This window comes from Urocitellus parryii, chromosome X (assembly GCF_045843805.1).
Source record: "Urocitellus parryii isolate mUroPar1 chromosome X, mUroPar1.hap1, whole genome shotgun sequence".
Classification (NCBI taxonomy): Eukaryota; Metazoa; Chordata; class Mammalia; order Rodentia; family Sciuridae; genus Urocitellus; species Urocitellus parryii.
In genome coordinates, this window is record NC_135547.1 from 63,697,600 (window position 1) to 63,722,658 (window position 25,059).

The following is a 25,059-nucleotide window of genomic DNA, read 5'->3' on the forward strand; positions in this document are numbered from 1 at the left end:
GATTCTTGTTCGTAATTAACTGCCAACCTCTGTAGCTTGTTTTGCTTTCTTAGCTCTTGAGGCCAGATGGTGAAATAAATGGAGGGCATAGTTCAGTGTTCTCTGCAAGCACAACACAACTGTAAGTGTAGAAGGGGGAAGGAGTGGTGTGAGTTTTATGCAGAATATTAGAAACCTCTCCAAGGTACTGAGCTAGCTTAGGAGCTGTTGCAGTTGCTCTTTTAAGTCTCTTTAAGTGTCAAAGGTTTGGAATAACTGTTTTTTTTTTGTTTGTTTGTTTTGAAGTCTAAAATGTTTTGATGAGTGGTTTTGATCATCCATTACCTATGTAGAAGACCATACTTTATTTATCTCCGTAATATCACTACTGAGGACTACAGTGTGAGGCTCACAGGAGCAAAGCAGTAAAGCTTCTTTTGGAGAAGATAGAAGAATTACAATTACTGTCCCTAAAGATCCAGTATTCTCAGAGCGGGTCGAGGGAGGGTTAGCATCATACACCCTGTCTTCATCGCCACAAGGAGAGTTCAATAAATAGTGTGTGTGTGTCGCGCGCGCGCGCGCGCGCGACACACACACACACACACACATATTGGAAACATTCTGTTATCAGTAACGTGAAGGCATGTATCCGGAGGATCTTGAAGAGGGACAAGGAGCTGTGGGTAAGGATCACAGGTATTCTAATTTCTTTTAAATCCATTCTCTCCTGCCTCTAGCTTCTGGAAGGCTAGCGTCTACTGGAGTAAAATCCCCGCCCTAGTATTTGTCACTAAGTACTGAAATGGGCGTGGTTCTGCATATAGGACACCTGTTTTTCGTGAACCCCGCAAGTAGGTACTCCCGGAATCCTCCTCTAGCACTGGCCAATCAAGCGCTCCGGAGGGTCCCCCAGTACCCACATTCTTTTTGGGAATCCTCCCGCCAGCAAGGCTGCTCTGTAGTTCTAAGAGGGCCTGCTGAGCATGTGTAAAGAGCGCCGCGCATGCTCCGTGAAGTGGGCAGGTTTACCGAGACGCTAGCAGTGGCTTTTACTACTCTTCACCCGCCTCCCCCGCCTAGCACGCCCCCCTCCCCTCTTTCCCACCCCCACCACGCGGTCCCCCGCATTCACCCCGCCCCTCTTTCCCACCCCCCTCACCCCAGTCTGGGGAATCTCCATTGACGTTCGGGTGACGCCGCCGTGCTGCCGCCGTGGGGGGTTCCAGGCGCCGCACAGGTAACGCCGCCGCTGCCGCCATATTGACAGAGCCGGGAGCGGGGAGGGGGCCTGAGGAAGGGGGTTAGCTGGGGGTTTGGGGGGGGTGGTCACCGTCAAGCGGCTGTCGCGCCGGCGGCAGTGGTGCGCAAGAGCCAAGCGGCAGCTCTTGGAGAGACAGCACAGAGTTGTCTTCTCTATGGGAGCAGCAGTGTGCGGCGGAGACCCCTGGGTCCCAGCCTCTGAGGGACCCCGCGGCGAGGGCAGCGGTTGCTGAAGGCGGGGCTGGGGGTCACAGCCGAGACGGCGGTGGCAGCAGCGGGCCAGTTCAATAGACAGGATGCACTGCCGCGCTGGCGGTCCGCAGCTCCTGTTCGAGTGCTCCTGAAAGCGCGATGCTACCAATCCCTCCTCAGGAAGAGCCCTGGGACCAAGACATGGAGGTGTTCGGTGGTGGCGGCGGCGGCACGAACAGTGGCGAGGTTAGTGTGGTGGCCAAGATAGCCTGGAGCCAACTACCCTTGTTGCTACAGGACCCTAGTTGGGGGCCAAGAGAGAAAGGGCGTGGGGGAAGAGAGCGGGGCTCCCAGGCAAGCCCCTTTGAGGCTGCAGGGCGGTGGAGCACGCGTTGTCCCAGTTGTGCCTTCCCTGGGGAGCGGGTGGGGATGAGGCGGCGGGCTTCTGTGTAGAGTGCAGCCCCAGCTGGGCCTCGGAAACGCCTGTCTCATTGGCTATACTGGAGTTGTTGTGACTAAGTTTCTCCACTTTCCAACCCGAAGTAAGACTGGGGGACGCCGGGGGTGCCGTGCCTGACTTGGCGCGTCCCTCTTTCTCCTATGAGCTGGGTTTGCTTGCTGGGAAGACTTCAGGGGACCTCTGCGGACTGCATACGACTCGCTTTTAAACCCTGGGAGCTTTAGAACCCAGTACAACAAAAACACCAAGGTGACGAAGTTACCCTGGGGACATTTCTGCAGAGGGACGAGAGTTTCTTCATAACTTAGCTTTCTCGTTTTTTTTTTTTTTTTTTGTGGCTTGTTATTATTTTTTCACCTCAAGTAGAGATGAACAGTTGGCCGGGTTTATCTACATTCAGGTGAAGTTCTGCTGCCTCTTCTCACGTCCCCTTATTTTGCTGCCCTTTTCCTTCTCTCCTTTGCTTTTCCCCATTCTCAGTCCCCGCCCCGTTGGTCTTTAAAGGAAGACTTAAAGTGAACCCTAGCTAGCCTTTATAAGACGAATCTTTAGTAAGACTTAAGGAGGTTCAACCAAAATTTTGGTTCGCCTCTCTTCCCGCTTCTCTTCTGAAACTGTTCTGTTTGGGCTTTGGTCAGCAGTGCCGTGAGAAATTAGATGTGCACAAGTACTTTGTTGTTATAAAAAGCGGGCAACTTTTAAATATAAAAAAACAGGTCTATCATAACAGAACATCAGATCCTTTTCTGGTAAATAATCAACAGCATATTACTCTGGAAGAAGTCACTATACACCTCCTAAAAATAGTTGACAAATGCCGAATTGATTACTAGTAGGCTATTTTAAGGAAAACTTGCACTCCTGTACATCTCAAGGGTGCAACTTTGTCTTCAAGTACTTACTCCATCTTTAAAAAAACACTTTGGACAGTTGTATGATTTTCTTATGGTTATCTTCTTCTGTTTTGCTTTCCTTAATTTTTTTTGCAACTAAACGAGTTAGATTACATATTAGAATAACATGCAACAAGAAATATGGTGGAAATAAAATCAGAAGTACCCTGAAGTTGAACCCTTTATATTTTTTAGGAAATATTTTACTAGTGAACTAGGCTGTACCAACATATGGTTTAACATTCTTCATCTCTTATGACTAGTATGTACTAAACAAAGAGGGGCTTAATTTCTAGACTATTCAAGAGTACATAAAACTATTTGTTTTATTTCATGTGTGTAGTCTATTGATATAGTCACAGATATTTTGTTGATAACAAGTTAAATGCTATAATATAAGGATGGGATGGGAGGTGGGGAGCCATTTGCATGTGTACTATTTATTATTTTAGCTAATTTTGAATGTAGTATGTTTTAAATTGTAATTACCACATATGGTTTTTTTTATTGTTTGCAGTATGTTTTAGGTATTGTAGAGATTTAACAATGGGTCTCTCTACCTCAGCAATTTGGAAAAATACTCAAGTGGAAATTGTTAATCCCTATGAAGTAAAACGAAAGGTGAAGGTAATGTGGTGAAGGTAGTATTTCTGCCTTCTTTGTCTAAAACAATTAAGATTGGTTAAATTTAGCCTTGTTGGTGACTTAATTAAAATAGGTGAAAATTTAATGCTACATTTGAACAGATACACTTAGTACTTAGAAGACTTTTTGCTTTTAATGATATTCTGTTGATAAGAAGGAAATAATTTTACTTCCTAGAATATATATTTAATTTCATGTTGATGTTGGCTTTAGAAATGCTTGCTTCAAGTATGAACTTTACAACCTATAACTATTAGTTTTTAGGACTAAGGTGCTTTTATTATATAATATGCATATTTTAAATGTGGTAGAATTCTGAAAGAAAATGTAGGTAAAAATAGGTTAAATTTAATGTCAAAGGAAATAATTTCTGTCACTTTCTCTGTGTGTGTTGAATCCTGGTAAGATTAAATATTATAGACACTACAATATATTTTGGTATCTCTTTCAGTATTATCTTTTACCTATCTTACTTGTATGGGCAATTGTTAACCATTGACTTGCCATTCAGAAGTTTGTATATTTGCTGTTTGAGACTCTTAACATGTTTTTGCACAAGAAAAACTTATTATGAATAGTTACATTTTTAAATCAGGGCATAATAGAAGAAGCAGGCATAATGATGAAAAGCCTAACCACTGTTTGAAAATTTATCCTTTGGTAAAATGTGTCAAGGTTTTAAATAAGAAGTACTTTGGTTCCAGTGAAAGATGGCAATGGGTTTGAGAAAGGGAAATATGGGCTTCATGCTTTCTGAGAAGAGAGTTCTTGGAAGAGGGGACATAGATTAAGTGAGAACTCTGGTTTTCAGAGCTAAGGTACTATCTCAATTAGGTCTACTGGGAATAGGAACTTCAAAGGTTACCCCCCTGACTCAGGAAGCTAGTTTTAGCTTTTGCCTGGATTCTGTCAGGATCACTGAAGAGGTATTACTTGAGATGGGGTGAGTATATGTCATTAGTGGGCTGTTTATGAAGTACAGACTATTTGAGTAATGTGAACTTTATACAAATTAGTTTCATGAGCATTAGAGTTTATGTACTTATTTTTTAAAAATTTTTTGGTGAAGGAGTGCCTGTTTCTTTAAAGAGTAGTTGATTGTAGGGTTTTAAAATTGCATATCATATAATATTAAACTGCTGATTTTATATTATTTCTTTAACAATACTGCTTTTGTTTAAGGAAGTTAGTTTTAATAGTGATATTATGTCACCGATAATACAATTTGAGATTAAAGTTACAAACTTTAAAAATTTAACTAGGATAGCAACTCTTTTGCAGATTGGGGAAAAAAAACTGAAAGTTTAATTTTATGTGATCTGGTAGTAATAGAGCAGAGAACATGTTCTTTGGAGTCAGATAAATCTGTTCCAAACTCACTCCCATACTAGCTGTGGGATCCAGTGTATAGCTCTCTGAACTTCAGTTTCTTTATCTGTAAATGGGAGAAAAATATCTTCAAAAGTTTTAAGTAAAGGGAATGCAGTGTAAGTTTTTATACACTTAGCAAGGTGTTTTGCACATTGTAGGTCTCCATTAACAATAGGTCTTTGTCTTTCCCCACTAAACTATGAATTTTTTTCACTTATATTAAAATCCTTGGGATTTAGATATCCCCAGGATCCCTCACTAATGGAAAGTTTTTTTTTAAAGACCTTCTTCATAAATATGACCACTTCATCTAAATATATTGGAGCTCCTATTCTGCACATTTGTAATCACAAATAGGGTGATTCAGGAATAAAATATGAGGTTATATTTAGGAAAACTTTGAGGAATATGGATAAACAATTTCATTATTATAACTGGGCAATAAAGTGTTTTATTGATTCTTTTTTTTTGAATTTCTATTTGGAACTCTTGTTATAGTAGGAATCATTTAATTCATTGTATTTATTGAATATAGGCAATGCAGTACACAGAGTTATAATGTGAAATGCCATATTAAAATTACATTACAATATATCATTACATCACAAAATCCCACCCTACTCCTACAGGTTTAAATTCAGGTGAGCTAGGCAGGATTGTGTATAAATTATTATCATAAAGACACAAAACCATCAATAATTGGGTTAGAATGATGGGAGTAGTTTAGAATGAATCTGTTAAAGCCTTGTGAAGGAAATGGAATTTGAGGGCATTATGGAGTAGTAATATTTTGACAGAGATTGAAGGAACATATTTCAGGTAAATGGGAAACAATATAAGCAAAAGCATAGAGGTGTTCTTGGAAGAAGGAAATATGTGTAATATTGTTCATATATGTGATATTGTGAGAATACAAATTTGTGGCGTAGAAGTGGGGATATGGTGCAAAATGAGGTAAGAAATGTAAAGACGACACCCAGATTTATGGAACTTTTAAAGCCAGTTAAGTGTTCAGTTATGTCTTATAATTGGGAGGTATTGAAGGTTTTTGAGGACATGAGTGACATTATCAAATTTGTGCATTGAAAAATAACTAATGGTAGTGTGGAGGATGGATTGTAGTAGGGGAGATACTAAAGGTGGGGAATACCAGCTATGAGGTTATTGTGTTAATGGAAATAGTAGTGAAATTTTTGAACTAGAATGGAAGGGGTAGAACTATGAACAAGAGGAAAGACTTGGCAAAGGTAGACTAACTAGAATTTAGTAACTGATTATATGTTGGGGAATAAGAGGGAATAATATATAACAGATTAGAAGTGTGGTGATAGGAATTAATTTAATTTAACGTATATTTAATGTGTCTGTCATTATGTTTGTATTAGCCACTGGATTAATAAAATGATAAATAGGTCTTTGTAGCAGAGTAAGATAAAAAACCAATGTAAACTTCCCTCCTCTTTAATATTGTCTTGTGCAATAGCAGATCATTCAATAAAGATTTCTGGTCATGCTTGGCATGCTTAAAATCTTTTCTATTAAAGGAGAATATACTTGTTACTAGCTAGAAAATTTTCATGTTTTTTTTTTCTTCTAATCAGCCATGGGTATAGAGTGTTGTTTAGAGTACATAGGTACAGAAGTGACTAGTTCTTCTTTCTGGAATGTGAAAAAGAGAACAGGGACATCTATATTTCTTGTACGATTTTACTAGGTTTACTAAAAGCCATCAAATTCGTCCAAGTCTGTCTTTCTTTAAGCTAGTCTTGTCTGGAAATATTCAGGTCACTTCCTCTAGGGCAGGGCCTCTGTATTATACTATCTTGTATATTTCATCAAGAGAGCTAATCATTACTTCCATCTGTGGTACAGTTGCTTTCTTAGACCATATTATTTCAAAATTACCCTTCTCATAGTCTTTTTCATCTGTAATTTCAAGAAGGAAATCAGTATTTTTAAAATTTTCTCATAATTGTTTCCTTGGTTGGTGATATTACCCTATTTAGCAGCAGTTCTCAAGAGTTGGTAAGCACATGGAATCTAGAGGTAAGCCTTTCAGTACTTTGTAAGAATTTGTCATATAATGTTTACTCATTTATGTTATTCCTAAGGATTATATACTGTTCTTGCTAATAGTTTTTCTTTTCTTGGTGAACTTTATTCTCTTTTTATTTGTTTTTAGATGGGAAAAAGAGTTGGACACTAAGGAGATTTAGAGCCAAATGTCATCTGGCTTTTGTGGATGATAGAGAGATTGTCTGAATTATCCTGAAGGCATTCTTTGTGACTGATTTTACTGATAGATTTTAACCTGTATTTATACATTTGAAGTAGTTGGTGCTGCTATATATGAGATATAGAGAGTGAGTGTATGTATTACTTAATGTCTTGCTTCATTTCATTAAGTGTTTGGTATAGGAAATAAAATCAGAAAACAAATGCTTGATATTTAGGGTGTAAGGGATAAGATAAAGTGATAAATGTATGCAAAGGGTGGAGAATGGATGTGCAGTATGAAATAGAACATAAGTAACTAGGTACTAGGGGGTTTACTAAATGTTTAAATATAGTTGTTATAAATTTGGCTTTGAATTTCCTTGGGCAAGTATTGGGCTAGTATTTCTCAATTCTGGATGTATGTTAAATTAACCTGGGAGTTCAAAAAATTACTCATGCCATTGCTCAATTCAAAAATGCTCAAATTAACTGATATGGAGGGGTCCTTGAACATCATTCCCCACAATTCCCCATAATTTTGATGTATAGCCAGAGTAAAGAAACCACAACTGTAGGCCAAAGCCAAAAGAGAAATCATGTAGCTCTCATTATTGAGCAAAAAGAAAAAAAAAATATCAGTTTCTCAGCTAGCAATTAGGAAAATAAATTTGTATGTTTTATTATGTTGTTGTTTTAAGATATGACTGGGGCCAAAAGAGGTTTTTGAGCTGTCTTGTATGCTCATGCTGTTTAGTTAGAATAATTTGCTTTTCCGTAAGAGTAAAAATCAAATACTAGTGTCCTAATAATTTTGATCTGGTTCAGCCCCCAAGTTAGCAGGTTAAATAAACTGTGTACTCATTATTAGCTAAGTAAGGGGCTAGTTACCATTTTAAATAATAAATATTACATTAAATCTCTAAACAAAAATCCCAAAGGCCATGTGTAATTATTATTATTTTAGAACTTATCTGCTTCTTGTATAAAATGGTTAGGGACAAACTTTAAGAGTAAATATAGCAATCCTACTATAATTTTTATATCCCCAAATACACTGAAATTCATTCCCTCTTAAATATATCTAAACTTGAGAAAGACATGGCATTTATTGAGCATGTAGTATGGAACAGACACTATTAGATACTTCATATAGATTATCTAATTCAGCGTTTTCACTCTTCATAACTGCTCACTAAGACAAATGGACCTTTTACACATATGAGAAAGAGGCAAATCAGTGAAAGGACTATCTGGAAATTGAAACTAGATTGCTTTAAGTCCTTGCCTTTTCCTTTTTTGCATTGCACTCTTCCCCATAAGGATAACATTGAAAACAAGGAGAAGACATAGATAAGTTGTTGGAAACCATATCAGATATGCTGATTCAATAAACATGTGTCTACTTGGTTTAAATAAAAGTCATTAATATCCCAGCAATCCTGTATTATCTTTTGTTTGTTTTTGTGGGACAAGGAAAACTTAATTTAAAGTTAGAAAAGGACCTAGAAGCTCTAACATATTGTTAAAATAGAAAAGTAAAATGCAGGGATCATTCTACTGGATGTTAAGTTTACCATGAAACTACATTGAGACAATGTGGTATTTGTCAAAGTATACACACAGATCAAGGAACACAATAGAGAACTTAAAAGTGAACCTACATAAATATGCTCAATTAAATTTTGAGAAAAATGAAATTAATTGGTTAAGATCATTTTATAAATCTAAAGATTATTTAAGGGGGGAATTTTCTGTCTCAAAATGAGAAAATTAAAAAAAATATATATTTACTGAGGATTCTGGGGGAAATCTTACATTAGTATTTTGCTAGTGTCAATTACACAGTTGAAACTAGCTATAAAGATATGAGTAAGTAAAAATGGATTACAAATTCTAAAAAAGTATGATGGATAAGAGAGAGTAATTATGGGTGTATTAAATTACTCAGGATGAGAGTGGATAAAATTTCAGAAAACAAAGGAGAAAAGATCATTAGTGGAAACGTGGACCAAATATCAAATTTTAAACAACTTTTATTTTTTCTTAAATGCAGCATTAGGGGGGAGAGGTGGGGTATGTAAAGAAGAAATTGTACTAAATGAGAATAGCCAAAGTTCAAGAATGAAGGAAAAAGAAAAAGTTATTTGGTCTGATATAATGAAAGTCCTTTATATTCATGATTGTTGACCTGGGGCAGCTGCAATCATAAATGAATACTGTCTGAAATAATTTCATTTTAAACTTACGTGGGTGTATACAGAAAACCACATATTGATTAGTTATATACTGGAATAGAGATGATTTTGATTTTATACTTCATTTTACAAATGGAGATGTTTAGCTCTAGAATTTCTGGCACAATAATTAAATATTTACTATGTTTATCATATATAGGGAATTTGTGTAACAGTAAATGAATACTTATAAGACTTTTTTTAAGAGAAGCAAATATGGATGTTAAAAAAGGATCATTTAGTAATGTAAGATCTGTACACAATGTTAGTTTTATTTATTTCGTATGGTCCTTGTCCATGATTTTGTGTCAGGTCTTTTATTACTGCTCTGCATTATTCTGTTGCATATATTTAATATAGTTGGTCTATCCATTAATCATATGAAGGACATTTGGGTTATTAACAGTTTGGGGCAATAATCAATGAAGTCATTATATGAATTTGTAGATCTTGATTTGAAATAACTTTGCATTTGTCTTGGATAAATACTTATTACTGGAGATGCTGTGTAAGAGTTCTGTTTTCTCTGAATTCTTCTTTTTAAAATTACCTTATTTTAATTAGGATCGCAGTCTTGTGGATGTAGATGATGTTGAGATAAATGGCAGTGTATTCATATAAGTATATACAAAAGTTATGTCAGATTCACTCCACTGTCTTAATCTTATTCCTCCTCCTTTGACATTATTCTCCTTTGTATAATCCACTCAACTTCTGTTCTTCCCCTTCCAACATTGTTATGTGTTTGTATCCACATATCAGAATATTCTACCTTTTTTTGGTGGGGGGAATTGACTTATTTCAATTGCATGATAGTCTCCGATCCATCCATTTATCCATGAATGTCATTAAGTCATTCTCTTTATGCCTGAGTAATATTCCATTGTGTATATAAACCACATTTTCTTTATCAGTTCAACTGTTGAAGGGAACCTAGGTTGGTGGCATAGCTTAGTTATTGTGAATTATGCTGCTGCAAATATTCATGTGGCTGTGTCACTGTAGTATGCTGATTTTAAAATTCTTTGGATATGTATAAGGGAGTAGAATAACTAAGCCAAATTATGATTCTATCCCTAGTTTTTGAGGAATCTCTATAATGCTCTCCATAGTGGTTGTACTAATTTGCAGTCCTACCAATAATGTATGTTTGTAGCTTTTTCCCCACATCCTTGCCAATATTTACTGTTACTTGTATTCTTGACATTTCCCATTCTGACTAGAGAGAGATGGAATCTCACTGTAGTTTTAATCTGCATTACTTTAATTGCTAGATAGGTTTAACACTTTTTACATATTTGTTGATTGTTCATAATTCTTCTTTTGAGAATGTTTGTTTAGTTCATTTGCCCATTTATTGATTAGGGTATTTGGTTTTTTTTTTTTTTTTGTGTGTTAAGCTTTTTGAGTTCTTTGTACATCCAGAAAATTAATGCCTTATCTGAGGTGCAGGTGGCAAAGATTTTCTCCCATTCTGAAGGTTCTCTCTTCAAACTCAATGGTTTCTTTTGCTGTGAAGAAGCTTTTTTAGTTTGATACCATCCCATATTTTTAATTTTACTTTTTAGAATTTAGGAGTCTTGTTGAGGAAGTTAGTTCCAAAGATGACATGTTGGAGTGTTTGGCATCTATTTTCTTCTAGTTGGTGCAGGGTTTCAGGTTTAGTATCACTTCTGTGATTCAGTTTGAGTTGAATTTTGTGCAGGGTAAGAGAGAGGTGTTAATTTTCATTCTACTATATATGAATTTCCAGTTTCTAACACATTTGTTGAAGAGGCTATCTTTTTCCCAATGTATATTTTTGGCATCTTTGTCTGGTATGAGACAGCTGTATTTATGTGTGTTTGTCTCTGGTCTTCTAGTTTGGTCCAGTGGTCTTCATGCCTGTTTTGGTACCAATTCCATATTGTTTTTGTTGTTATAGCTCTGCAGTCTCATTTAAGATGAGGTGTTGTGATGCCCTCTGCTTCACATTTCTCACTAAGGATTTTTTTTTCTCTATTTTGGGCCTCTTAATTTTTACAAGTGGATATCATAACTGATTTTTCTATTTCTATGAAGATTGTCATTGAAATTTTGGTGGGGAATTGCATTGAATCTGTATATTGCTCTTCTTGGTATGGCCATTTTGACAGTATTAATTCTGGCTATCCAAGAACATGGAGATCTTTCCTTCTTCTAAGATTTGCCTGTTTCTTTCTTTTGGGTTCTGTAATTTGTGTTATAAAGGGTTTCAACTGTTTTTTTAGAATGATTCTTAAGTTTTTTTTTTTTAAGACAATTGTGAATGGGATAATTTTCCTAATTTCTCTTTCAGCAGATTCTTCATTGGTGTATAGGAACACAAATTTTTATTTTGAATATTTTTAATTGTTGATGGATACAATACCTTTATTTATTTTTATAATGGTGCTGAGGATTGAACCCAGTGCCTCACATGTGCTGGGCGAGTGCTCTACCACTAAGCTATAACCCCAGCCCAAAGAACAAAGTTGATTTATGATTGTTAATTTTATATCCTGCCACTTTGTTGAAATTATTTATGAGTCCTACAAGTTTTTTGGTAGAGTTTGTTGAGTCTACTAAATATACAATCTTCATTAGCTCACAGAGATACTTTGAGCTCTTTGTTTCCTATTCAAATCCCTTTAATTTATTTCTTCTAATTACTCTGGCTAGAGTTTCAAGGATGATTTTGAATAAAAGTGATGAAAGAGGACATCTTTTTCTTTTTCCAGATTTGAGAGGGAATGATATCAGTTTTTCTCCACTTAGAATGATTTAGGCCTTGGGTTTAACTTATATTGCCTTTACAATTTTGAGGTGTGTTCCCATTTTTCCTTGTTTCTCTATCATTTAAATATGATTGGATACTGTATTTTGTCAGATGTTTTTCCTGCATCTTTTGAGATAATCATGTGATTCTTGTCTTTAAATCTGTTTACATGGTGAAATACATTTATTGATTTCCATATATTGAGCCAACCTTGCATCCTTGAGTTGAAACCAACTTGATCATGTTGCACTATATTTTTAATGTCTTTTTGTATGCAATTTGCCAGTATTTTACTACATCTATGTTCATCAGGGATATTTGTCTGAAACTTTTTTTCCTGGATGTGTCTTTGTCTGATTTTGGTGTCAGGGTGATACTAGCTTCATAGAATAGAATGGAAGCATTTTCTCTTTTTCTATTTCATGGAATAATGTCAGGAATATTGGTGTAAGTTGTTCTTTGAAGGTCTAGTAGAATTGTGCTGAGAATTCATCTGGTCCTGGGATTTTCTTTGTTGGTAGGCTTTTCATAGCATCTTCAATTCCATTGCTTGAAACTGATTTGTTTATATTGTCTATGTCCTCCTGATTTCATTTGCATAGGTCATATGTCTCTAGAAGTTTGTGTGTTTAAGGTTTTCTAATTTATTGGGTATAAATTTTCAAAATAGTTTCTGATTTTCCTCAGTATTTCAACAGTGTCTCTGGTGTTATTTCTTTTTTCATCCTGAATTTTAATAACTTGAGATTTTCCCTCATTCTTTTGGTTGGCTTCGCTAAGTTTTTATAATTTTATTTTTTTTTCAAAGAACCAATTTTTTTCCCATTGGTTTTTTAAAATTTTTGTTTCAATTTCACTCATTTCTGCTCTGATTTTAATTATTTCCTGTGTTAAACTGAATTGGGTGTGGATTATTTCCTTTTCTAGGGCTTTTAGATGCAGTATTAGATAATTTATTTGATGTCTTTCATCCTTTCAATGAATGAGCTCAATGCTATGAACTTTCCTTTTAGAACTGCCTTCTTAGTGTCCTCAAAATTTTGATGTTATGTTGCCATTTTCATTTACCTGTTTTTTTAAAATTTTATTCCTGATATCCATTCACCATTCAGTAGTGTGTTATTTACTCTTCAGACGTTTGAGCAGATTCTATTTTTTAATGTTGTCATTGCTTTCTAATTTTATTCCATTCTGATGTGATAGAATGCAAGGTATTATCTCTCTTTTTTTTTGTATTTGTTAAGAGTTGCTTTGTGGCCTGAGGTATATTCTATTTTAAAAAATGATCCATGTGCTGCTGAGAAAGAGGTTGTATTCAAACATTTTTGTTGTTGTTGTTACTGGGGATTGAACTCAGGGTACTCAACCTCTGAGTCACATCCCCAGCCCTATTTTATATTTTATTTAGAGACGGGTCTTACTGAGTTGCTTAGTGCCTTAGTTTGCTGAGGCTCGTTTTGAAAGCAATCGTCCTGCCTCAGCCTCCTAAGACGCTGAGATTACAGGTGTGTGCCACCATGCCCGGCTGTATTCAAACTTTGATGGATGAAATATTTGATATATGTCTGTTAAGTCTAAATTAATAATTGCATTTTTTACTTCAGTTTATTTAGTTTTTGCTTGGAAGTTCTAGCCAGTTGTATGTTAAAATTGCCCAGTATTATTTTGTTATGGTTCATTTGATTCTTGAAATTGAAAAGATTTTGTTTGATGTATGTTATTTCATTATTTGAGGCATAAATATTTACTATTATTATTTTTTGTTGTTGGATAATTACCTTCAGTAGTAAGAAATGACATTCTTTGTCTCTTCTGAATAACTTTGGCTTGAAGTTTACTTTATCAGATATCAGGATAGAAACTTCTGCTTGTTTACAAATCCATGTGAATGATATTTTTCCCATCCTTTCACCTTCAGTCTGTGGTTTTCTTTGCCTATTAAGTAAGTCTCTGGGAGAGAGCATAATGTTGTGTTTTGTCTTCCAGCCTGTGTCTTTTATATTAGTTTCTCCTTTGATTTACTATATTTATAGTGTAGTTTTTCCCCCTGCTGGTTTTCCATTTTGTTTTTTATTCTGCTTGATGAACTATTTTATTGAGTCTATTGAGTGTGTTTAGTAGTGCAGGCTTTCTTGTGAATTCATTTAACTTTTATCATGTAAGGTTTTTATTTCCTCTTTAATTCTGAAGCTTAATTTTGCTGAGTATAGTATTCTTGGTTGGCATCCATTTTCTTTCAGAGATTAGTATATATTATTCTAAGACCTCCTAGCTTTGAGGGTCTGAGTTGAGAAATCAGCTTAGATCCAGATTGGATTCCCTCTAAATGTGACCTGTTGTTTTTCTCTGGCTGCCTTTAAAATTCTGTCCATATTCTATATCTTTAACCATTTTCATAATAATGTGCTTTGGTGTGGGTCTGTTGTTATTTTATATTTTTGGGGTCCTGTGTGCCTCCTATATTTGGTTTTTCATTAAATTTTCAGATATTATTTCATTGAAACATTTTTCATTACTTTGGGTTGTATCTTTGAGCCTTCATCTATCCTAATAAATCTTAAGCTTGTCTTTTCATGTTATCCAATATTTCTTGGAAGTTCTGTTTATTGTCTCTTAACATCTTTTCTCTGTTGTCACCTTTATTTTCAAGAATATATATTTTGTTTCCATTGCCTGAAACTGTCTTCCAAGTGGTCTAGTCTGTTAGTTATGATTTTGTAATAAATTTCCCTAATAGCAAATGTTGCTAAGCATTTTCCATACACTTATTTGGCATACACAAGTTTTATCTGGTGAGTTGTCTTTTCATATTTTTGTAATTTTTTAAATTGGGCTTTGATTTCTTATTGAGTTTTGAGAGTTCTGAAATAAGTCTATCAAGTATTAATTTACATTTTCTCCCATTATATGGCTTACATTTCATTTTCAACAATTTCCAGTTTATCAGTTTTATTTTTATGTGAATCTTGCCTCTGGTATTATAGCTAAGAAATATTTCCCTAAATACATGTTCACTAAAATTTTCATTCATCTATACTCCCATAATTATTTTTAGTTTCATGCCTTAGTTTTTAGGACTCTAGTCTATTTCCAGGTACCCTTTGTATATGGTGGACAGTATAGGTTGAGGTCCATTTATTTTTGAGTGTCCATGTGTCCACTTGTTTTCAAACCATTTATTGAAAAAAAACTCTGTTCTCCATTGAATTGCCTTTGTAGTGTTATAAAATTTATTTTATCTTTTTGTCATGTATATATGTTTCTCCTGAAAAAATTAATGAATTATATGGAACTTTAAAATTTACACTTACTGAACATAGGTATATGGTATTAATACTATTTTTGGAATTATTTCTGATAGAGATTAGTGCTCTGCTTTTTGAAAGAAAATAATTTCTGTTGTACATTTTCTCTGTAATCATTAATTCTTAACACATTAAGGTGATTTTTCTTATTTATCTTTAAATATGAGGAAAAATAAAGGTGCCAGAATTTCTTATCTTTTTTCCCCTTTTTTTTGGTACTGGGGATTGAACATAAGGGTGCTTAACCACTGAGCCACGTCCTAGCTCTTTTTTATATTTTTATTTTTTAAATTTTGAGACACAGTATTACTCAGTTGCTTAGGATTTCACTAAGTTGCTTAGGGCTTCAGTAAGTTGCTGAGGCTGGCCTTGAGATCCTGCTTTAGCCTCCTAAGCCAAGCCACTGGCATAACTGTCATATGCCACCACACCGGGCTAAGGTATCTCTTAATGTGGATTTTCTTTTCACTTTGAAATTATGCTATTCTGTTTATCCCCTTACCCATGTCTATATAGTATCCCTAATAATTTATTTCTCTCTAGTAGAGGGTGACCTGTTAGTTGCTTAGGGCTAGACATGAAAATTACCGAACAGAACAAACTTTAGCAGACACTCTAGAAACCATTACTTGCCAAGAAAGTGGAATCCTAGAGTGTTAGAATTTTGTTAATCATTATAAACATTGACTTATTTTTGCTATTTTAAAAAAAATATTTCACTTTTTTAAATTGACAAAGTTTGGATATTCCTTTGGGCGTGTGTGTGTGTGTTTATGTATTTGGATTATTTCATTCTATTAGGGACCATTTTGAACAAAGGAGAAAAAGGGGTGGGCAACTCTGAAAAGAACAAGTACAACATTTTACTTCACTGAAACAATTCAAACAGGAAAGTAATTTGAAAAATCAAGCATTATTCTTGTTTTTGAGTACCTGGTACTGTAAAGTAAACTGCCCTAATTTCCTTATTAAACTTTATTGTTTTTCCCTCCAAAGGTAATAGTAAAGGAAGCACTACTTAGATTATGTTAAAGTGTTGAGAACCACAGCCGAAGGGGCCCCAGCAAACTTCCAGCTGCCAGCATTAGTTAGCTAATGCCATGATTCAAAGCTTATTAATAAGGTATTGAGATTTAAAAATGGAATCTATCAAATTATATTTAAAAAGAAATTGTGACCACTTCCTACATTTTTAAAGTATTTCTTTAAGAAATTCTATCATAAAATTGACCTGAAAATTAATTTATGAAATGTAATAAATAGAACACCAAATGAATTTTTTTTTATTCCCAGAACTTCCCCTTTCCCTTATAACCCCCTCTCCCTGTTTCCTTTTCTCTACTAATCTTTTCTATTTATTTATAGTTTTTAATTACTGCATCTTGGGTATCCATAAGGATCAGATTTACTGTGGCATATTCATATGTGTACTTAGGAAAATTATTCAGATTCATTCTACCATTCTTTTCTTTTCCTGTCCCTCCTCCCTGCTTCTCAATCCTCTTCCTTTACTACACTGATCTCTTTTCTGTTTTCATGGGGAACAAACCCAGGAACCTTTTTCTTTTTCTTTAGTTTGGTTTAGCAAACCCTAGGAAATTATTTTGTTATAAGTTACTCAAAATTTATAAATAAGTCTCCCTTAAATTACATTTTGTTTAAAATAATAACTTTATATCATGCAAATAAGGTTCAAGTATGAAAAGTACAATATTGAAATAATAGCTCTCTATAAGTCCAAAATTCTTGGTTTATAATAAAACTATAAATTGTAAAAAACAAGAAAGGAGTAAAATTATCAGTGTTATTGATTGTAGAGGTCCAATAAGTTGCAGCAAAATATGCCTGGATGCAACATATAAATGAAAAGAAAATATTTATATTTTTACCATTTTACATTATTATCTGTAGTCTTTTCTCCTTTCCAAATAGAAATCCACATCCTCTATAATGATGCACTTGAGTCAGCCATTCTGTGCAGTCACCACTTGTGTATGTTTAAAATCACCTTCACGCGTTCTCTTCTTTCCAGTGATCCCATAATAAGTAAAAGATGTGTATTCTTTTTGCTTTTAACAGAGAAAGACATTAGTTCTGTGAGAAGCATTTAACTATCTCCTTTAATTAAGCATGAATAATGGTACTAAGTGCTTCTTGCCTTTCTATGTCAAAGTGGAAGTATGAGAATATTGGGCTAATTAAGTTGATTGTTATTCTTTGACTTAAAGAAAGAAGTATAAACACTTTGTTAGCCATCTCAGATCCTTTAGACACTCAGGACAACATAGAGTATAAAAGGAGATGTTCTGGAGCTAGAATACCTGAATTCAAATTCTGAATTCTTATTTACTGTGTGATCTTGGACAAGTTACTTAACTTCTCTTACTTATCTTACTTGTTCTAACTATACAATGGGGATAACAGTAGAACATAATACATATAAAAAGCACGGAAGAGTACCTTTTGCATTGTAAGCACTCATAAAATATTATTACTTTTAAATGTGTCACATGTCAAGCCAAGTTATTGAAGGTTATTAACAGGTTTTCACTTTTTAAAAAAAGAGAGTACCATGTATGTACACAGGTTGGTGTTTATGTGTATTCCATTTATATCCTATATAACATGTGCATTCTTTGGAAGCAAAGTTATTAAAAGCATAAGTTGTAGCCCACATGAAACTGACCAGAAGGCTAGTGCATTGGCATTGGGACTACTTTGGAGCTATTCAAAACTATTAAAGCCATTAGCTCTGGTTTCAGCTAAGCAGAGTAAACAAATTCCTGCTTGAATAGAAACCCAGGAAGCTGTTTTTCTGTCATTGAATCAAAGTTTTTAAAAAGTCAAATGTTCCACAAATTCCTTCTGGTGTGTACTATAGAGATATGCTTAGTTCAACTCAGTAGTAGTATAATAGTAGTACAATCACTAGTCCTTTCTAAAGCATAATGATATTTGGATTGGTTTTAATTGATTCTAAATATTATTTTGCATGCATTTGTTTACCAAATAAATGTCTAGTATGTGTAATGTAGGATAGTTACTTAATAGAGTTGATTTGATTATTGCTTCAGGTTTCTGCCTTGATAACTGAGAACCAATTAACTATCTACCCATTCTTCTGTAATCACAAGGAAATGTTGTAAATGGAAAGATAATATATAATAAATTTAGATTTATATAAGGCTTTTAAAAAATACTTTTCTGAGGTGTTAATGTTTTAATTCATGTGGAATTACTCATAGGTTTGCTGATTGATCTTTTTCACCATTTAGATTCTTTAAAAATATTAGTACCTGATTTCCTCTTACTTAACTGTCAAGAAAGTATAGCCTAAGGAAAAAAATGGTGTTCTTGCACAGGCCTACAATCCCACCTACCAGGTACTCCTGGAGATTTAGGCAATAGGTTCACAAGTTCAAGGACAGCCTGGGCATCTTAGTGAGATCCTGAGACCTTGTCTTAAAATAAAAAGGGCTGGAGATGTAGCTCAGTGGCAGAATATGCTTGGGTTCAGTGCCAGTGCCAAAAAAAAAAAAAAAAAAAAAAAATGAGAAAGTATATAAGCCTCAGTATATATGTCAATTCAATTTATACTTCATTCTTGCCTTACATAGTTCCCCTTACTCCTAGCACTAGATTTTGGAAGTTTGAGAGGGTTTTTTATGTTTGGCATATACCCATCTTGATATTTTTCGGTGTTTCCTATAGTCATTTTTCCCACATGGGGAAGGAAACTTACTTTTTCTAATGCATTGGTCTTTTAAAAATATTAATATTTAAATAAGTTGCTTTCAATTTTTGATCTCTTAGGTATCTTGGACTCTCAACATTGATATTGAAATGATGAGGTTTCTATGTGGCTGGTTTTCACCCTAGAACTAATGGTAGTTCCTAATTCATTGATGTTTGATTTTGTATATTCCATATCTGGTTGCTAGTGTATATTGAAATTATGGCATAAAATATATATGGCTGTAATAGCAATAACAGAAGTTTTAAACAATTCTGATTGTTATTATTTTCAAAATGAAGTTGTTCAGAACCTGGATTACAATATGAAAAATAGTTTATGTGACTTTTCTTTTTGAGATGGGGTCTCACTGCATTACCTGTATGATGTTGAACTACTGTTCCAAGTGATCCTCCCATCTCCAGCCTAGAGAGTAGCTGGAACTACAGGTACACAACATATTTTGACCCCTTTATTGTGGTACTGGGGATCAATTTCAGTGTCTTGTATCTAGTAGTCACGTGCTCTATTATGAGCCACATCCTGATCCCTATATAAACAAACCTTGGGAAACATGGGCTTGGTTAGACAACATAAAGCTAGCTGACTTTAGCCCTTTTATCTAAACTGTTAGGCTCTAAGTTTCAGAAAGCTTATTAAGAAGCCATATAGCATGATCATTTTTTTTCTAGAAATAACAGCATCTCTGAAGATAGACAGTAATGTTTGTATTAGGGTAATATTTTCAGAGCTTATCCAGATTGAATAAATTTTACAACTTGGGTGTCATTGTCTTTTGAATTTGAAAAAAAACAAGTCATCATCATCATTTCAGTCTTTACATTCTAACTGGTGTGCTTGATTTACTTTGTATTAAATATTGTTAACAGTACAATGGTTCAAATAAAATATTTAAAATGATTTGGCTGAATTATGCCAATTCCAAAATGTGAGTTAAATATCCTTATCTATTAGTCTTTTATTAAGATTAACAGCTTCTAAATCTGTAAGCAAGATAAATTCACAACTTTATGCCAACCAAGTCTGGTTGTCTTATTAGCTTTAAAAATGCATTGAAAAACAAGAATTTGCGGCTGGGGTTGTGGCTCAAAGGTAGAGCATTTGCCTAGCATGTGTGAGGCCCTGGGTTCAATCCTCAGCACTACATAAAAATAAATACATAGATAGATAGATAGACAGATAAATACAGATATTGGGTCCAACTACAATTGAATAATAAATATTAAAAAAAGAAAAAGAAAAGAAAAAAACAAGAATTCACTTTTCTGGCCACTTTTTAAGAAAACATTACAAAGGTATAGGGAATACTGGACTAAAAGTAAGTTGAAAATATTGGTTGAATTTTATGAAATACTGAATATATTCTGGATATAGCAATATCCTTTGTGTACTGTGATGAGTATAATTACACAGAGTAAATAATTTTAATTATTTCCTTTCTAGGTCAACTTGTAATTTTTTGTGCATATTTTTTATTTTATTTTTTAATTGGTTTTAATTAGTTACACATGACAGTACAATGACCTTGACATATCATACATTTGAATCAGATGGGATATAATTTCTCATTTTTCTGAGTGTATAGGTTTTAGAATCATATTGGTAATGGAGTCTCATACTTTTTAGTTTATGCTCGTTAAAATTGTATAGTTAGGCCAAGGAATGTTAAGTGTTTTCCAGAAAGGGCCAAATGATAAATATTTTAGATTTTGTGAGCCAAGAACTGAAACCTCTGTCATATATTCTTCATCATTTTAAAAAGAAATCTTAAAAGATGTTAAGAAATAAAAATAGTTCTTATGTAACAAGCCATACAACAATTGGCAAAATTTAGCCCATGCTCTGAAGTATAGACAAACAGCTTTAGGATATAGTTTGAGAAGTTTATACTAATCTTGCTAACCCTTTGAAATTATTTCATGCACATTGTAAAATATGAAGAAATACTAAGATACATTCTTTTGAAAAAAATCTTATGACTCATCCAAGCTCTGAATTTTAAAAATAATTTTGAATGAGCTGGATTCCTGTTGGCTTTTAGAATTTAAAATTAAGAGTCAGAAATGATAAGCAAAATGTCTTACTGAAAATAACTTCATGAAATTAGCTTTCAAAGTTGCTTTTAGACATTTCAAGTAAGAAAATCTAAGGAAAAGTATGCAGTTATTGAAGTTATTTTATAAATTTAATTCATTTAGATTCCAAATTTAGTTATTATTTTACATAAATATTTTCCCAGGATGTCTTATTTTCTAGACAGTATGCTAGATCTTGGGATAGCAAAGAATATAAGGTGTGATACTTTTTTTAGGGAGCTTATAGTCTGATAGATGAATAAGATACTTAAGAAATAAGACTGTTTATTCATTGATGTCTGTATAAGGTAAGATGGAGGAAAAAGGAGAGATTTGTAATTGAGTCTTGATTTTCAAAAACATATACATGGCTCAAAATGATGAATATGTCAAAGATCATTTATATTTAGCTTTGACTCTGTTTTTATACATGGATATGAATACTGACTTTTTTTCAGCTAACTCATTGTGTAGCAAAACTCAGAATTGCTTTTAAATACTTAAAGGATGAGCCTGGAGGCTATATATGCTTTCCCCATCCTTAGATTTTCTTTAAGAGACAACTCTATCAGATTGACTTGAAACAGAGTTGCTATTTCTTTCTTTTTTAAAATTATAGTTGGACATAATACCTTTATTTTATTTATTTATTTTTTTAATGTGGTGCTGAGGATCAAACTCAGCACCTTGCACATGCTAGTTGAGTGCTTTACTGCTGAGCACAACCCCAGCTCCCAGAATTGCTCTTTCTAAACTCTTCCTTGTAGCAGTGACAATAGTTAGGTGGGGGTGTTTCAAAAGACTAACCTATTGGGGTAAAATCTTTAAGAACTTAAAAACAAAAATCATTACGAAAACTAGAAAGGATCAAAGTGAATCATTTTGCATGAAATTATAAATGCCATCAAATTTCCCATAACAGTATATAAACTATGGAATTCAGTCTAAAAGATTGAAAAGGTAAATTGTCTCCTGGCGACCATACCTATTAATAAAAGTTTGAAAAAATTTGGTAGTTTAAAATTTAGTTCACAAATTGAAACCTTTATGTGAATGCAAAACAAAGCAAAACACCCCCTTCCTTATTTTTGGAAATGCCTTGCTAAAAGACTTAAAGAGAAATTGAGAGTGGTGTTAGCATAAAAATACACAGAGATGCTTATTTTTAAATCTCTCCAGTTTTTTATTTCTTTTTTTTTTTCTTTAGTACTGGGGATTGAATCCAGGAAAACTTAACCACTGAGCCACATGCCTAGCCCTTTTTTATATTTTATTTAGACACAGGGTTTTGCTGAGTTGCTTACAGTTTCAATAATTTGCTGAGGCTAGCTTTGAACTTGTGATCCTCCTGCCTCAGCCTCCTGATCTGCTGGGATTACATTCATGCAACACCATGCCTGGCTTCAATTTGTTACTCTTAAAGCAAGGAATATATGCAAGACTATGTATGTACCTTCCTGGGTTCCTTTGAGAAATTCTTTACAAGTTAACAGAAAATAATTCTATCATTATTTTAAAAGTAATTGTCTCACAAAACTATGACATATTAAAACTAAAACAGTGAGGTCAGAAGCTTATGATTATGTAAGTTTTTATTTATAGTGTATTACTTTGTATACAAATAACATTTTTTGGTTTTGTGATTTTAAGTTAAAGTTTATTTTTAAATGACCCATAATGATTATACATACTTAAGGGGTATAGTATGATGTTTTGATACATGTATATTTTGTGTGATGATCATATTAGGGTAATTAACACATAACCTTAAAAATTTATCAATTCTTTGTAAAAGAAATGTTCAAAATATTTCTGAACAAAATATTATTAACTGGTTGTCTGCTAACAATAGAACTTATTGCTCCTATCTAACTGTAACTTTGTCCTGTTGACTAATGTCTCCCTACCCTTTCATCCCCTGTGCACTTCCTAGCCTCTGGTAACACTATTTACTCTCTCCCTCTTTAATATCAGTGTTTTAAATTTCACTGGAGAGATCATCCTTCATTTGAAAATCTGAAATCCCAAATGGTTCAAAATCACAAACTTCTCCAATGCTAACATGATGCTACAAACGGAGGATTCCATAGGAGACTTCACATGAGACACACTAAAAATCTTTAAAAAATTTTTTTAAATACATGACAATAGTGGAATGTATTATACTCATTATTACCCACATATAGCACATTTTTCATAACTCTGTATATAAAGTATGTTCATGCCAAATTATGCCATTATACATTTACTCTTTTTTTGCATTACAATTCTTAATATACATATATACCACAATTTTTCATATCTCTGTATATAAGGTATATTGACACCAAATTCAAATCTTCATACATGTATTTTGTATAATGATGACCATCACATTCCCCCATCCTTACTTTTCCCCTTCCCCTTCCCTTTTCCTCCCACCCCTCTTCTCTATCTAGAAATAATCTTCCTCCCATGCTCTCCCTCCCTACCCATTTTGAGTCACCCCCCTTATATCAGAGAAAACATTCGGTGAAAAAAATATGTTCAGGGAGGTGTGGTTGTAGCTCAGTTGTCGAGTCTTTGCTTAGCATACTCAAAGTTCTATGTTTGATCCTTAGTGCTGCATGAAAAAAAAAGGGTATGTCTATAAAACATACATAAAACAAATTTTGAGCTTAGGTTTAGGTTCCATCTCCAAGATAGCTAAAATGTATTTGCAAATTTAAAAAAAGAAAAATAAATTAAAAATTATTCCAAAATCTCAAAAAATCAAAAATCCAAAACTCTTCTGGTCCCAGACATTTCAGATAAGGTTAAGGCTTAGCTTACATTTGTCTTTAGATTTGTGTCTGGCTTATTTCATTTAAGATAATGACTCCTAGGCTCATACATGTTGCCACAATCAACAGGATTTTATACTTTTTTATGGCCAAATGGAATTTCATTGAGTAAATATACATATTTTCTTTATCTTTTGGTGGACATTTAGATTAATTTTTTATCTTGACTGTTTTGAATAGTTTTGCAGTAAGCATACAGATGCAGGTATCTTTTCAATCTACTGATTTCATTTCCCTTGGATATTTAGTTATGAGCTACCTAATTATTTTGATCAGTGAAAGGGCTATGTATATAATAGTGGTCCTGTAAGATTATGTTTCCTGGTGATATTTTACCCACCATGGTTTTTGTAAGAATCCTTTATGATGTTTACACAATGAAGAAATCACCTAACAGTACATTTCTCAGAACTAGTTCCAATGATTAATTAACACATGACTCTATTTACCCATGAGTGGGATTGCTGGATCATATGGTAGTTCTATTTTTTTTTTAATTTTGAAACCTCCATATTGTTTTCCATAGTGATGGTACTTTCCTTTGGTGATATTATTAACTAAAATACTTATACTTTTTTTCCTATATTCTGTTTTTTTGGCAGAAAAACATTCACACATCATACATTTACTGACCATGTGTCAAACACTGTGGCAGCTGCTTTAGAAACATATTAATTTCAACAACAACTCTATGTTGCTTATTTCAAAGATGAAGAGATTGACACTAAGAAAGTTTAAGAAACTTTCCCAACGTAGTAAAAGTAGACACATATATAATCTCTTCAAGGTTCACCCATGTTGTTGTATGTTAGATTTTTCCTTTTAAATACAGAATAATACTCCATTGTATGAATGTACCACATTTTGTTTATTCATCTTTTGATAGTCGATAAATGCTTAGGTACATTCTACTTTTTGGCCATTGCAAAGAATACTGCAATGAACATGGCTGTACAAGTACCTCTTTGTCATCCTGCTTTCATTTCTTTTAGATTGCCCAAAGTGCAATTGCTATATAATATGTTAATTCTTTGCTTATTTTCAGGGATATACCTATACTGTTTCTCATGGTA

At 33.8% G+C, this 25,059-nt stretch overlaps 1 protein-coding gene across 6 annotated transcripts in view; it reads left to right on the forward strand.

Moving 5' to 3' along the window:
• The first annotated feature begins 595 nt into the window (after positions 1-595).
• Positions 596-25,059, forward strand: part of Rps6ka6 (ribosomal protein S6 kinase A6) — a 95,736-nt gene continuing 71,272 nt past the window's right edge. Inside the window, exons 1-2 of one of the 6 annotated variants that reach the window (XM_026410537.2) lie at positions 1,102-1,219; positions 1,566-1,680. In XM_026410537.2, coding sequence (XP_026266322.1) covers positions 1,594-1,680 — 87 coding nt within the window. In that variant the 5' untranslated portion in view covers positions 1,102-1,219; positions 1,566-1,593. Of the gene's footprint in view, positions 679-1,101; positions 1,220-1,565; positions 1,681-3,304; positions 3,415-25,059 lie in introns of those variants that run through there. The other 5 variants (XM_026410540.2, XM_026410538.2, XM_026410542.1 and 2 more) reach the window with 5 other exon arrangements.